The 15,748-nt window shown below is 42.3% G+C and overlaps 1 protein-coding gene across 6 annotated transcripts in view; it reads right to left on the bottom strand.

Annotated features, from left to right (window-relative positions):
* The window catches only part of ITPR2 (inositol 1,4,5-trisphosphate receptor type 2), a 248,590-nt gene that overhangs the window by 38,261 nt on the left and 194,581 nt on the right, over window positions 1-15,748 (bottom strand). For all 6 annotated transcript variants that reach the window (XM_014260468.2, XM_014260471.2, XM_014260470.2 and 3 more), the window contains 4 exons: window positions 8,025-8,132; window positions 6,305-6,497; window positions 3,166-3,291; window positions 7-182 (listed from right to left, as the gene is read on the bottom strand). In XM_014260468.2, coding sequence (XP_014115943.2) covers window positions 7-182; window positions 3,166-3,291; window positions 6,305-6,497; window positions 8,025-8,132 — 603 coding nt within the window. The remainder of the gene's footprint in view (window positions 1-6; window positions 183-3,165; window positions 3,292-6,304; window positions 6,498-8,024; window positions 8,133-15,748) is intronic.

Below are 15,748 nucleotides of genomic sequence, written 5' to 3'. Positions count from 1 at the left end.
ACTTACATTAGCAGCACCAAGGAGTATCAAGGTAGGACCGAGCCCTATAGTATATATAGACCTGAGAATAACAGACACCAAAAAGGGTCGAATGCCAACAGGCTTGGAGATGAAAAACAGCATTGCTGTGCAAAATGCCACTGCTATCCAGAGGAGCACGGAAAACAACGGTGAGAGCGTGCCTGCACAGAGGAGAAAGGGAGATTTGAGAAAGGCATCTTTGGAGACTCCATTTTTCACCAAGAAACGGATCCAAAAGATCAATTCCTTTGCCGGCAGAGCTAACAAAAGTGTGATTCATGCATCACAACTGCTGACCACAGCTTGCCCTAATTGCAGCAGGAGCTATTATTCTCAGAGTATTGTTGCTTTTTGCACAGGTAATAATACGAGCGGCTAATGAAATTTCCATTAAAATCCAGGGAGTGCTCAGAGATGGAACAGTTTACCCTTCTCCTGGAGCAAGCCACTAATCAGCTCCCTTCTGCAGGGATCATTAGGGCCCCTCCGGTCTGATTCCATGATTGCTCAGCTACAGAAATAGCCGGTGCTGGGGGCAGCACAGAGAGTGAGAGGAGGGACACGTTTCCAGCCCCGGCTCCCAAAAAAGCAGCTCCCTCCCGAAGGGCCGCGGGTGTTCCGCAGGAGCCTCTGCACGGCAGCGGGGCACTTGGCACAGCGGGAGCAGCCCCGGGCAGGGCTGGGCAGCATCTGCAGTGCTCCCGGGTGCCTGCACAGCCAGTCTCTGCTGCTCTGCAAGATGCTGGCTCCAGGCACTCCCCGAGTTTTGAGCCATGCCCCTGTTTTCCCTCACCCTCGGCTTAAAGCCCTGGAAACGCACCATGTTGCTGCGATATAAAAAGCACATTCAGATCTCAAGGCACTGTCACACTTGTACACTGACTTCTATTGTTATGGGATGAACTGAGAGGTCAGTGACGGGGGAGAAGGGAATAGAAAATTTAGCTAGACTCACAATAGGAATCATGCTATCTCTTTGGCAACAGATACACAGCTGAGCAGCATCGCTGGGATTAGAAAACAATGAGACCAGGCCCTAGCCTCAACATTCAGATGGCATCCAAACTCTTCCGAAGTTCAGGAATGTTTCTATGTGGGAGGTTCAAGGTCAGCTCTGGCAGAGAGTTTCTTCGCCAACAAGATTTAGAAACTTGTAAAGGATCTTAAAAAATTACTTTCAAGCCCATCTGAAAGGTAAGGCCAATGCTCTCTGTGGTTCTTTCACAAACTAGTTTTCCTTCCCTACTGCAGGTCCAGCAATTTCATGTTGCAGGACCCACACCAGGACCATGTGCAGACAGGTACCCTGAAGGTAAGGAGTCCTCACAGAATCATGGTTTGGGTTGAAAGTGACCTTAAAGATCATCAATGTCCATTCTCCTGGACACCTTCCATGATCCCAGGTTGCTGAGAGCTCCATCCAGCCTGGCCTTGGACAATTCCAGGGATGGGGCCAAAGTTTATCTGGACAACCTGTGCCAGGGCCTCACCACCCTCACAGGATAGAGTTTTTTTTCTAATATCTAAACTAAACTTACTCTCTGCCAGCTTGAAGCCCTTCCCCTTGTCCTGTCACCATGTGCTCTTGTCTCCTTTGTTTCTTTTAGGCTCCTTTCAGGAATGGCCTTCAGCTGGAGCAGTTTTGCTTATGTCATATTACATAAGAACAGCAAACACCTCCTAAAAGGCAGCATTTTGGGATGATTAGATCAGCCCAGGCACCTCAGACAGGTGAATAGAGGTGGATTTACACAGGGTGAAGGGGAAAAATGGGAGACAAACTCCAGCTGTTGGATCAGGCTATGGTGGAGAGGGAGGCTGGAAGCAAGGAGGACGCCTCATGAACTGCTAATGCGATTTGGCCACACCTATTCCTTATTGCTCAGGAGTCCCTTTGGCTTTACAAGCACCAGGAGCTGGAATCCTGAAATGCGCTATCACTGGATTACTGGGGCCACTTAAACTAAAGCCATATAAATCTGCAGTTCAGAATAAGTATTAATACCTACCGATTGCAGACTAGAGGATTTGCATGAGTATAGATTAGCTAAAAATTCGTAGCTTAAAAGGTTTATTTTTGACCCTCTATTTCTCCTCTCATTCTCTGTGGGCTCTAACATGCTCTGTGTGACTCCCCAGTTTACAAAGCCCTAAGGAAAAGACATTTCCCTTCTCCAGGGCACAGCCCTGCAAACTCTGCTTCACTCCACAAGACTGTGGAGCTGCCTGAGCTGTGACCTGCAGAGACCATCCCTTGGGCTGCGAGGGCAGTGTGGTCCCCATGCCAATATATTTTAATCTGCTGCCTTTCTGTTCCACCAGCCAGCAGGAATGTTTGCTGGTGCCAGCTGTGGTGTTTGTGAAAAGCACATGTATCTACTAGAAGCTGGACTGCTTCCACCAGTCCAGTTCACATGCCATCAGACAGAGGTGACTTTCAGTCACATTACTGACTGGCCATGAATCAAAGGTCCAGAGGTGAGTGGCTTTGCTCCCATTACCAGTATTCTGAACTATTTTGTCTGCTTTATCCCAATTAAGCTTGTTTGGGCTTCAAAGAGGCCTCCTGCTAGTCTGCAGCATTCATAGCAAATAAAAAATTTCATTAAATATTTCCTGTGACATGGGATGAAGCAGAGACAGAATCCTAAGTTCTAAGAGTATTTTTACAAAATGCATTTATCCCTTGCAACATTTATACCCTTTTATGCCAATAAACAATATAGTCAAAAGCCAACAAGCTAGTTTTCAAATAATTCTCTTCCATATGTTTTCAAGACTGCAAGTCATTCAATTTGGTCAGGCTTAAGAAGTCTCTGTCCCTCTGTTGCCAGGAATCCTCCTTCAGTTCAGAAGCTGCAGCTAAATGTGTGCAGTAGGACACTGCAATATGGCAATATAAAAAAATTAGCTGAGATCATCTAGATAATCTCCAGCTTATGCTCTGTCTATTCTACTCTGCATTGTGTGGGCCACGTGACACACAAATCAACCACCACATTTCAGACAACATCTGGTACCTACTTAGGAGACATTAAACGGTTTCCAGATATGACTGAACCTGAAAATGCAGCTTTATTTGTTACCTTTAGAAATGAAAGCATCTAAAATTAAAACAAAAAAATAAGACCAAACTCTACTTGCCTTCATCTCCATCATCTCCAAAAGGGTAGAACAGAGCAACTGCTAAATTGATGAATACAGCAAGATTGAAGGAAATGCTTCCCCAGAGAGAGATGTGTCTGGAGAACCAAAACAGGGCTGGATTATCTAGAAAGGGAAGAAAAGCAGCAATCAATAAGCTGAAAGCAAGCAGAAATTCAATCACCAATGGCCCCAAGGGAAGTAAATACAGATTAATGTAGAAAATATGTAGATCTTTAAAATTAACTAAAATAGACAATTATTAAACATACATTTGCCATAAAACAGAGTTTCAAGCAGAGCTTTTAATCCAAAGATCACAATACAGTTTATTATATACCAGAGTTTTGCCTCTGGTAAGAATTTAGGCCTGGATATTTTGCAAGGGAGTCTTTTCAGCTGCATCTGAATCTGCAGCTTCTGTGCATGGGGACATAAAACCAAGCAAACAAATGGATTTTAGCACTCTGAATACCAGTCAACCAGAACACCCAGAATGTATCATCCAGATGACCTATTTGGACCAAGTACACCAATGACATAGGCAAGGAACGATGGAACAGGCATTGGTGTCAGAACTGGAGTATTTTCCCCACCTCTGTCAAACTAAAAACATTTTGATTTGCTTGGGAAGCAGGCAAAATTTGGTCTGCCTGGGTTTTGTTTCTACAGAAGCTGACTGTTTCCTGTGTGATGCTCAGAAGTTCATGGTCACCTGCTGACCAACAGCTCTGTACTCCTGCTTGAAAGGACTCAAACACACCATGATCTCAATATGTGAAGTGCTGTACAAACACAGAGAAATAGCCCATACCCCAGAGAACCTACAGCCTAGCTAGAAAAGACTAAAAGGGGAAACAGTGCAAAACAGAGTTGAATTTGTGTCTAGAGTCACATACATGGTTCAGCAGGAGGGCCAGGAACAAGATCAGAGGGTGCTAAGACTCAGGCAAGCACTTCATATGTATTAATGCATTACAATATGCTTAAATGGACATTTGAAACAAGATCCTATGTGCAATAGTGTAAAAACACCTCTGGTCAGAGAGGTTTCAAACATGGTGCATACCTCCTAACTAGATTTTAAAGTACTGAAAACTTCCTGCAAGTATGCAGAGCACCCAGCTAAGTTTTTATAAACAGCAGACTCCTTCAACTGCATATGACTGTCTCAGGTTTTAGTCTAAATAGCCTTTAATAGCAATTAGGTAAATATTCAGATTTCACTGTGATAACCTTGTGCTGCTGACTGCTGAGATTTAAACATTTGGAGCCATTGCAAAAGTGACATCTGTCAATTTAAGAAGCACGGACTTCATGCTAACAGACACTTGGCTAAAGAATGAATCCTGCTTCAACCTGTATTATCTTTTCAAATAATATAAAAAAAACCCAGCACGGGGACTTGTGGGATATTCCATTAATGAAAGGAATTGAGAAATTTCTGTTCTGAATAAAAATAAAGCAATTTTCTTTGTTTACAGCATTAGGCAGGTCTGGTCTATCTAATTGTTGGGTTGGCTCTTTTTTTTGTGTTTCTAATGCAAAACCCCCAGATAAGATTTTTTTTTACTGAAGTAATTTTTTCTACAATACAATGACTTTTATTCCCAAATAGACTGCAGATTCTGGAATAATGTATTTTTCAACTTATATTCTGGTCAGTTTGCCACTACTAAGTTTTTTGGTGGTGCCACCAAAAGAAGCAGACTTGGGTCGATGGGGCTCATGCTGAAGACTTGCTGCTGCTGAAAATTAAAGCCTGGGAATTGACATATAGAAAATTGCAATAACATCCATGTTTCCATCACATTCAGGATGCTCCCACATTCTATCCTCAGCCTATCCTGCTGCTCTAGACCCTATTCCTTCCTTCCTTCCTGAATAATTGCTGTGAGCAGGTGTGTGACACTCTAAGAGCATCTGCATTTTAGCAGTGAATGAAGTGATCACTTTTAGGCATTTTTATATATGTTCAGCCCAGAAAAGAGAAGGCTTTGGAGTGACCTCATTGTGGCCTCCCAGTGCCTGAAGGGAACCCACAGGAAAGATGGAGAGAGACTCTTGGCAAGGGCCTGGAGTGACAAAGCAAGGGGAATGGCTTCAGACTGAGGGTAGGGTTAGGTTGGGTATCAGGAAGGAATTGTTCCCTGTGAGGGTGGTGAGGCCCTGGCACAGGTTGCCCAGAGAAGCTGTGGCTTTCCCTGGATCCCTGGAAGTGTCCAAGGCCAGGTTGGATGGGGCTCTGAGCAACCTTGCATAGTGGAAGGTGTCCCTGCCCATGTCAGGAGGAGTGGAACTGTGTGATCTTTAAGTTCCCTCCCAACCCAAACCATTCTGTGATTCTATGATATATAAAATACAACTTTCTGCTCCAAAGGCCAGTGGCTGAGCTGGCAGGAGCCTTCTGACCCAGGAACATGGGCCATAGCCCCATTCCTGCCAAGGGCCAGCTGCTGTACTGCCCACCAGGGAGCTGAAGCCATTCAGCATACCTGGTGGGGCTTCCCTGCCCCTCCTCTTGGTGTCCCTACTTTGATCTCTCCCCCATGATCTTGACCAAGCAGCTCAAGGCCACACATGTGCCTCCCCAGTACCACGGGATGTGCACCAGCATGGGCCAGCTGGGACACCCTGCAGGCCAGTCATGCCAAGCTGATGTGGACTGGCAGAGCAGGACTGATTCCATGGCAGCTGGGCAGATCTAAAGCAGCTGAGGTTCTGGTGAGAGAGGATTTTAAGTGACTGACTTTTATGAGTCTTTTAATGGCCTTTCAGGAATCTGCAAACCTCAAATATGCAGCTACACATGTTTTTGTTAAATATTAGGGGCCTTGGCTTAATTAGGTGCAACACTATCAAGATTAGTAGAACTACACTCAGTTCTTCCGTCCCTCAATTTAACTTTTGGAGTCCAAAACATCGTCTTGAACAAATGAATAACTGTTCCATATTACACTTCTTTTATGGAGGCATGCAAATATCTCAGCTGACCTACACTCTCAAGCCCAGAACAGTTTTGTCTGTTGTAGTGTCAGAGTGAACAGAGAAAAGTGTATCATTAAAATTAAAGTATTTGAAGGTTTAAAAGCAAGGTTTTAGCAAAATGAAGCTATTTTGTTAAAATTACAGTACTTACTCCTAATTTTTTTTTGCCACTTCATCTCGTTGTACAGATCCTCAGTCTGCTGGAAAAAGTCATTGACTTTGCTCCCTTGTTCATCTCTCTCTGTTGTATTGAATACCCGACTTTTGGATTCCCGAGTGAGGAATTCACAAATATTGGGGACAGGAAAGACAATCTTTTCCATTGTTCTATCGTGGCGAACAATCTACAAATAAAATGCACATTTTTGTCAGAGTCTGTGACTATCCAATAATTTTGTCATATCTTTTCTTGTTCACAGCTCCCTTTTTATTTACAAATTAATGTATTAATTATTTGAACATTACAATAAAGTTGGACCAATCAATCCCAAAACAGAGTAAAGCTGTTTTTATTTTCAAAAGCCTGCCTGAATAAGGTGGCAAATATAAGTCTCAAGAAAAACCTAGGTTCAGACTTCCCCAAATATAAAAAATGTTGTAATTCAGAATGCTTCAATTTGTCAGCAAATTGAAACAAATCTCTCCCAGCAAAAAGTGGAGAAGTTCAGGGGCTTTCTGCTATTACTACAAAATACTTTTCTCATCTTGAATCTCTTTCTATGATGGGATAAGTTGTAAAGGTGAATATACAAAAATAACACTTTTTTATTCAGACAGCACTCTTATCTTGTCAGACTTTGTCTTTTTACTTGACAAACCCCAAGATTTTGAATTGTTTGCACTTCAGCACCTAGCAAGTTACTGGTGAGGCAGCTAGATTTTATTTTATCACACCACACTGCCATCAAATTTGCTTCCCCATTCTGATTGTTGACTTTGCATTACTAAAAACACAGAAATGGGTAGAAAACCCTTTTTGATTCCTACAACCATGCTTCCCCTACAGCCACTGGTGAAAATAAAAAGCCCCCACTATTTGAATTTCAAATCAAACAAATGAGGTATGTTAATATAGGGGAGATAACATCTGAAACACCAAACAGGTCTAGGACTGCTTTCAAAGACAAGCAATTATCTATTTTGTACAGCAGCAATGCTGGGTTGAGTTTCACTTTTCCAGAAGAAGCTATTGGCCACATAAAAGTTGACCACGGTGCTTGCTTAATGCCTAAATTTACAAGCTACACAGATAAACTGGCTGATAATCGCTGAGAGAGATCTCAGCAGCACCCAAATTGAAATGCATTAAGAGGAGCACTGAGCTGCTCTCTGGACAGCCAAGGCCATGGAGGTTCCACCTATCCTGTGGTGGGATTCCTCTGTGGACCTTTATCTAAGTCCAACTCATGGCAGGTGTAAAGTTTAAAACAGAGAGCAGAACTGCTGAACCAGGCCAAGCCTTGGTATTTTAAACAAAAGCCATACTGAATACACCACTTCAAAACCTCTTTGTACTCCAGCCAGAGTTTTAATTTGAACAGCCAGCATCAATGGCTTTGAAACTCATGATTATTTATTTGAGTGATGTGCCATACAAGAGGATTCTTGACTTCATTACACAGGTCCTATCCACAGTCATTATTTCCCTAACAAAACATGTTTGCTAAGACACAGCAAAGCTACTGTGAAACGATGGTTTGGAGGCACTTCTAATATAGGTGTATTCCTTTATCTCCCACAGCCAAAAGCATATTATTCAACCTCCTCCTCATAAATAATCCACACCATTTGGAAGCTTAAGAAGAGGAGATACACCACACGCGAGATGCAGACTTGTCTCATAGTCCATCTTCTGGAGAGCAATCCTTTACCTCTATCTGTGCTGTATGTTTGGCATAAAACCTCAAGGCTTCATCTCCTTCATCTGGATCTGACCCTGGCTTCAGCATCTGTTGCAGTGTTTTATTGTGACAAGCCAACTAGAAAAAGAAGAAAAATCTGATTTATGTCCTGCTGCTATGTTTTCAGCTTTATCATCTCCACTTAACTAACACAAATCCTCCTTCCCCTCATTCCCATATACTTACATGCTCAACCCAGTGGGGCTCTTTCCACCGATAACAACAAAAATGTAATTACTCGAGAACAATAGAAACAATTTAGTCCTACGAAGTCAACAGAAAGTCTTCAGCTGAGATTTATGAAAGGCAACTTAGCCTCCAGCCTGGATGGTTTTTGGAGGGCTTTTGACAAATGCCAAAAACTTAGACTGAATGCATCTTTTCACTTGAGTTTAGACATAAAATTTGCATACCTCTGAGTACTAAATTAAATTTACAATTAATTTTTCCCAGTGACTTCAAATGGCTAAACTAGGTTGTAGGTTGGTATTCCAGGGCTGTAACTATTTCTGAGGGAGCTGGACTGTAGTGCCAGGCAAATACATCCCTAACAGTACATATACATAGTAAATAGATATATACACACATACACATAAATACGTATATCTCATAAACTTTTACAAATTATACATTTCACGTGATTGATAAAATACATCTGTTCTATATTGAGTAGTAGATATTTTAAATGCTCCATTGCTGCACAAAGTTTAATAAGAAAAATGTTGGCAAATGCTTTCATGATGTCCTGTAGGTGAGTGAGAAACAAAGACCTAATTATAAGGCATAAGGATATTAGTAAAAATTCAGTTTTCCCTACATCATAGCAAGTGGTTTCCATCAGGAATAGCTGAGGCGTTTCACCTGTTTTAAGATGGGAAAAACTGCAGCAGGCAAGAAAAGGAAAAGCCACCTTGCAGATGTGAACCAGGGCTGAATCATCACAGTTGACATTACCACAACAGACCATTAGAAATGAGGCAGGCATGCACTCAAAATGACCACAGGAACCGGGGCTTTGAAGTGATGATCACCACAGGTGGGCCAGGATTGTGCTACATCAAATAGCACAGCCTGGTGAGGAATTATAAAATAATTGCACAGCTACAAAAAAGACTGACAGGGATTAAGTCTGAGAGTAACAATGGATCCAAACAGATACTGTAAGAATCTAACCAGAATGTGATCTCACTCATCTGGAATTTGCATGTCTCATTATCTCTCTTTTTTTTAACAATAAGGCAGGGGAGAGGTACAAACTTATCAAATAAAGATGAATAAAAAATAGAACATCCAAAAGTAAGAGAATATCAGAAAGGAATATTCAGGAAGAATAAATGTGCTTCCAACAACTTCCTTGGGGACAGAAGTCTGCTTGGTCCTGACAGCAGAGCCTGAGCCAACATGGCACAACATCATTTTATAAAAGTGTCATGAGCAGATTCAGGGAGACCAGCAAAGAAATGACATGGGGGTTAATGGCAGAGGAATATTCCTTCCATCAGTAGCAGATTCTTGTCCTGAATAGTTGCTTTTTTACTCTATCTAGCAAATGCATGCATAGTATCATTACACACATTAATGTCTTTACCTAAACTTCCACTTATTTTGAGACTAAAAAGGTTCTTTAAGACTATCTGACAAGTTCTTCCCCTTCACACAAGCCAAATAACCTGATCCAATCAGCAGTTTTTGCAGCATGACTGCAATGACTGCTTAGCAAGACCACTTGAATTCATCTCCTGGAGGTCTTTGCCCCTCAAGACATGCTCTAGAATCATGGAGAAAGAAGATGAGCCATTGGAAACAAGATAGTTACAATTTAAAAATGCCCTTTCAATAGTGTTATTACTTTTGCCTTTCTGCTTTATTGGAAGTCCCTCTGCTTCTGTACTTATAAAAGGGCAAGCAAGAGTGTCCAGTTCACCTTCTCTGTATCATTCATCATTCTGTGCACTACTGTCACGTTCTCTTTTATTTGTCTCTTCTTTAAATTAAAACAATCCCTATCTTTCCCATCCCTCCTCAAACAGAAGACTCTCTGTGACTCAATTATTTTCCCTGTCTATCTCCAAGTGCCCTTTACTTTTGCTGTATCTCTTCTTTAAGATACAAAGAAGAGCACTGACTAGATAGAATGCAATCACACCCTGCTTGGAGTGATGAATTAGCATAACCAGGAGCAAATATATTCCCCTTTTATTATCTTTGGTAATACAGAGGAACTTTGCCTGTATCTTGACCTTTATTTCTCCAATGTGAACCATTAAGATTTTGAGTTTTCTAACAAATGACAAGTCAAGGACAAATGGATAGTTCTTATTAAAACTATGCCAGTTATGGAGTAAGTGACCTGCTATAGATTCAGAAATTTCCATCAGTACCACAAAAAAACTTTCTATATTTGTGCTTGAACTTGTATACAGAATTGGAAATGCCATTTGTAAACCATATGAAAAGTCTAGGTATTGCTTCCTGATATGCTTTGAGCTGTCCATAACTTTTACTGTAGAAGTCTCTCATGATAAGTATCAGTAACAGAAATTCCCTTATCACATGGAGCAGAAGGGAAAACCATGTCAGCTTCTCATATTCTAATGAGACTGGCTAGAACAGGATTTGAGATTGAACCTATTTCACTATTAGATTTCACATGAAACAGTGTGTATTTGGTGATCTGCACTGTGCCGAGGCTGTGCTTTCAGGCTGTGACTGTCCCGTGCTGATGTGTGAACAGAGCCTAGCACTGCATAGCTGGGGCTTTCCAGCACAGCCAATGGACAAAGTGACAAGTGAAGAACAAGCCAGGATTTTCTGTGCCAGCCCCTTGACTCCCAGAAAAGATGCATCAGAAACAATGAGGGATTGCTGACCAAGCTGAAGGAGATGTGGCACATTTCAGATGGGGAACATACCTAAAGGCATCAGCAATCTTCAGCTGGTGAAGCTGAATCTTCTTTGCTCATAACTTCATTTCTCTCAGCTTCCAAATCTCTCAATACCCACTTACCTTCTGTGTACTGTAGACATTCAGACAGTAAGCTCAGGGCAAAGGGTCCATCCATTTTCTGCTTGTATGGCAGTACCTACACAGGATGGATTCCTCTACGTTGACACAACAGTAACTACTGCTAATATTTCTGTATTGCTACAGCCACACTGATGAAAGAACATTGTGGACAGCAATCTGAGAGAGCTCAGATCCAAAGCAGAAGCCCACAGTATGACACAGAACAGCTTTAGGAATGCTGCTATTTGGCAGCTATGGTGTTTTCTGAAGCTCTGCTTTCATGATCCTTCTTTCACCCCATAACGAGCTCAAAGGCCCACATGGGCCAGGGGGACTGTGTCAACAGCTTCCTTGACCAGGGCAGAGCTTTTTGTGAGATCAAAGACACAGAAATGAAAATAACAACGCAGTGACAAACTGTGAACCTAAAATACAGAAAACTTATACAGAAAAGTTTATAATACACCCTAGGTGACAGTTTGTGTATGGTGGGTAAAGGCCATGCAAGCTCTGAGTGATGGGGATTTTTTCATATTTAACTGCTGTGATGCAGTAAAGTGTTATATCCAGTGTGCTGCACAAATCTTTTGCAGCACCTGGAGGACAAGACACAGGATAGACATGGCTGAGAGCAACTACAATGAGAAGAACAGTTCCATTTATGTTTGCAAAGCAAAGCTCAAAAATGCACCTCAAAAATACACTACAAGTGTAGCCAATACAAAAAAGAATAACCATCACTATAGCCTGAATTTTCAAAGAGCCCCAGAAAAATCACCATTGTGGAGAAAACTCCCTCCCTCACTCACTCACACATCAGCCATGCCAGTGACAATATTTTAAATGTCAACACTGTATTTTACTGCTCATCAAGGCGTGTAGGGACAAGGAAGCAACAGCACATAATGGAACAGTGATTTCCAAAGAGGGGATCTGCAAGGCAATAGCTATATGAATAAAGATCATTTGGCTTTCAGTCTGCTCCCAAGGAAGGACTGCTGTTCATCTTGAAAGATTTGTACTTAAAAAATTTGGAAAACACTGTAATAAAGCATCAGTACAAAATGTGAAAGATTGAGGACAGACCAAGAACGCTGAAGACATTAATAAAGAAACAGTAGAGAAAAATGACAGAATTACAAGTAATGCTCAGTCTAAACTCCTGACACAACATGACTATAAAATCAGATCTGCTACTCATCTGGGATGCCATATATGATCAGCAGCGTGGAAAACCTCTTCAGACCCAGCTTTTGCAATTAATATATGGGTTTCCTGCAGGCCTGTAGTTTTGTAGTCAAGATTACCTTGAACAAAAATGAAGCAATTTAAATGCTCCTAAAGAAAAGACTGATTTAAAGCTGTGAACATTCATTTCACCAGCCTGTCATTAACTCACTGACATGGTATAGTAGATTGGTTTGCCAAAATACCAGCATGTGGAAAAATTACTTAGAAAGAGAAAGTTTTTCTCCACTTTTCAATATTTCTGTAAAACACCAAGCCCCTCCATATTTTAATAAGGATGTGTCAGTCCCTGGTTGTAACTTGTAAACCGCAGGGACCTCTCAAATTCTCATCAAAGGCATGAGGTCTTACCTAGTACACAGCTGAGATGGTTGTCACAATTCCTGCTGATTACACCAGGCTTTGCTGAAGCCCCCAAAAGGACGAGAAATACAAGAAAAAAGTACAAGAACTACAAGCTAGAGACACTAGGTTGGAAACCCCCAAATTCAGAGGGATTTATTTAATTCCCCAGCATTTTAAAACTGCCAAACATGGAGGGGCCGGGGGGGGGGGGGTTGATGTAAAAGTGATTTTTTTTTTTTACTAGAATGGTATTAATGGATATAAATGAGTGAGGTTTAGTGTCCTGTAAGCAATCAGGGTTTTCATGGAAGAGTCAGCTCACAGGCTAAGTGTCAAACATGTTAAACTGATTTCCTAGGAAAGGGTGATGGAACAGTACAAATAGCACTGAATAACTGGCTGAGAAGCAGAAATAAAGGCAAAAATAGCACAAATAGCTCCTGTGCCTTGATACAATTTACATTTACAGTACTACTATTAAGAAGTATTAAGAACATATTAAAAAAAATAAACAGAATTATTGAAATAATTATTGTCCTTGTTCCAATTCTCTCAGTTCCTCTGCCAGCAGCAAGGCTGACTTGTGATGGGGAGATACCTGGCACACGGGACACTCCTGGCAGGGAAAGGCACTGGGTCAGGCAGCACCAGGAGTGCTGGGGACTCTGGCTTGTTTTGGGGAGGGAACTGAGCGTGGACATGCTTGTAAGCTGTCACACTGCACAGAGCCCTCTCTGCCCTCTCCTCACTCCCCCTCTGGGGTACCAGCCAGCCCCCCTGGAGCCTGTCAGGGAAGGAAGACCACTCCACAGGCCTGGAAGTTAATGGACGACAGCTCTTGGGGAAAGTGAGGTGAGAGTGTTTATACTTGATGCCCAAGGTCTAACATCTGAGAGATTTGCTGTAAATTATCTTCACCCCTACCCAGTGAGTAACCACACACCTGCAGCGTGGGTTGCCAGCCCAAAGGCCAGTGGTCTTTCACTGGGGGAAATTGCAACTTGCAGCAACAGCAAAATAATGCTCAGATGAGTCTCACCTTGCTGTGCCAACAGGCTTGTGCAACTGGGGCTCATTTACAGCCCCAATATCTTCCTCTTTTTTCCTCTTCAGTCCCCTTGGCTCCCAGAGCCAGGCAGTGTGAGATCTGGCACCACCAAACCCCCTCGCCACGGATAATCCAGTCAGCTCACCAAACACTTCATTTTCTGCTTAGAGAGCAAGAAAGGATAAAAAAGCTGGCTGGGGACTGACAAAAGAACCCCCAAGGACTGAGAAAAAAACAGCCAAGAGAAAGTCAAGGGAATAGCAAACAGGATGGGTGACAGACAGAGGAGCATAGGAGACAGAAAAGGAGTTCTCCTTCCTTGGTGTGCCAGGACCTTACCACGTGCCAGCTCCCTGCCCAGGGCAAAGGAGAACATTCCAACTCCATCGGTAAACAAGGAGAGAAAAAAGCAAGGAAAAAGGAAATGTCATCTCAACCATAACTGAGCAAAAATTTTTATTCCAAGTAGCTGTACTAAAAGCAATAACAACTTCTCAGCTCCCCATGTTCCAATCAAAACTGAATGGTGCTTTCTGCAATACACAGGGCAACTTCCTTTCCAGAAGTCATTACAGTTTTATAGAGCGGCACCTTTGCACTCTGCCACAAAGCAATCTGTTAACAAACATTAGGAACAGCAGGGATGGAGCAATGGGAGACTCTCAAATCAAGTATTCATTGATTTCATTTAGACAATTATACCGTACAGAGCAACCAAAAGGGTTTAGAGTTAATCTTTCCCTGATGGCTTGTGGTACATGAGCAGGTCCTTGGGTGGTCCAGACGCTTTGGATTCTGTTGCTGGGTCTTCCACGGCCTTGTGTAACCTCTGAGGCACCAACTCTCCTCCCCAGCCTCTACATGGGGCACACTACAAATTGTGGCTAATAGTGTTCTGTCTCACAGGGGAGAAATAAAACACCTCAATATTATCACACGAAAGAAACCACCACAGCTAAGTGAACTCTATCACTATTATGTTTGCAGCCCCCCATAGTAATTTCAGTATTATTTTTGTTGTGGTTTTGGTGATCTTTTTTACCCTGATGAAAACCAGCAGAAGACAAAATGACTTGTTAATATTTCAATGAACTTTGCTTCCACTTGTCTCCTTTCTAATTTCTTTTCAGGCAAAGCTGAGTTCCAAAAACATGAAGTGTACACGTGTGTGGAAGTTCAGGTCAGACAAAACGTGCTGCAACCAAACAAAATTAATTTGGGGTGGGTGGATGTGAAATATCTCCACAGGCTACATGCAAACTGTCATGGGCAGCTGTGCCTGCTTGAGTCAAACCAACCCAATGCATGCAACTGGATTTTGGTGTACACTGGCCACACTGGACAGCAGTGAACACAGGATGTGGACAGCAGTATGCAATCCAGAATATTCCAACAGGAAGACACAACTGCACTCAGAGATTGCCTCCCGTGATTACTGTAAGCAAAATTCTGCAAAGCACAGGATGGAAGGAAATCAGATAATGGAAGTGTCAGACATGATTATAGGGAGGTAATGAGAAAGTTCAGTGGCAAAGAAAGAAAAGGAGAGCAGAGTTTCTGCAATTAGTCTTCTTCAGAGCAGAAGGAGAAGATCCCAGCCACATGCTACTCCATAAATGCAGACAAAAACACTGGCACCAATGTTGTATAGACACAGTCTGGGAAAGGCCCAAATCAGCAAGTATATGGATCCCAAATCCACACAGCAAGAGAACCATTCACCTCTAAAAGCTACCAACACTTTACATACATCCAAAATACATAAATACAACTAAGAGAACTGTGAAAGGCACACCCTTTTCAGGAAGTCTTAAAATCCTTTTGTTCCCAAGCCCTTCACTTTCTGTGTTTCTCTTCTCTGCAGAATGGATTCTGCCAGCTATCTTCTTCTGCCTACTACGTGGCTTCCCTAGAAAAGGCAGGCTAGCACAACCAAAAGGAGGAACTGCTGCTGACTCTTACTTTGGGGGCAATGTGTTGAGGGGAACCGCAATTTCAAGTTTTTAAGTACGGACAGACTTCCTTTTGTGAGCCATAAGACCAGGA

Source organism: Pseudopodoces humilis, chromosome 5, assembly GCF_049639895.1.
Source record: "Pseudopodoces humilis isolate 2021_Gansu_Grassland_sample_001 chromosome 5, ASM4963989v1, whole genome shotgun sequence".
Taxonomy (NCBI): domain Eukaryota; kingdom Metazoa; phylum Chordata; class Aves; order Passeriformes; family Paridae; genus Pseudopodoces; species Pseudopodoces humilis.
Note: the sequence above shows the minus strand (reverse complement) of the source record. Positions and strands in the feature narration are given on the sequence as shown.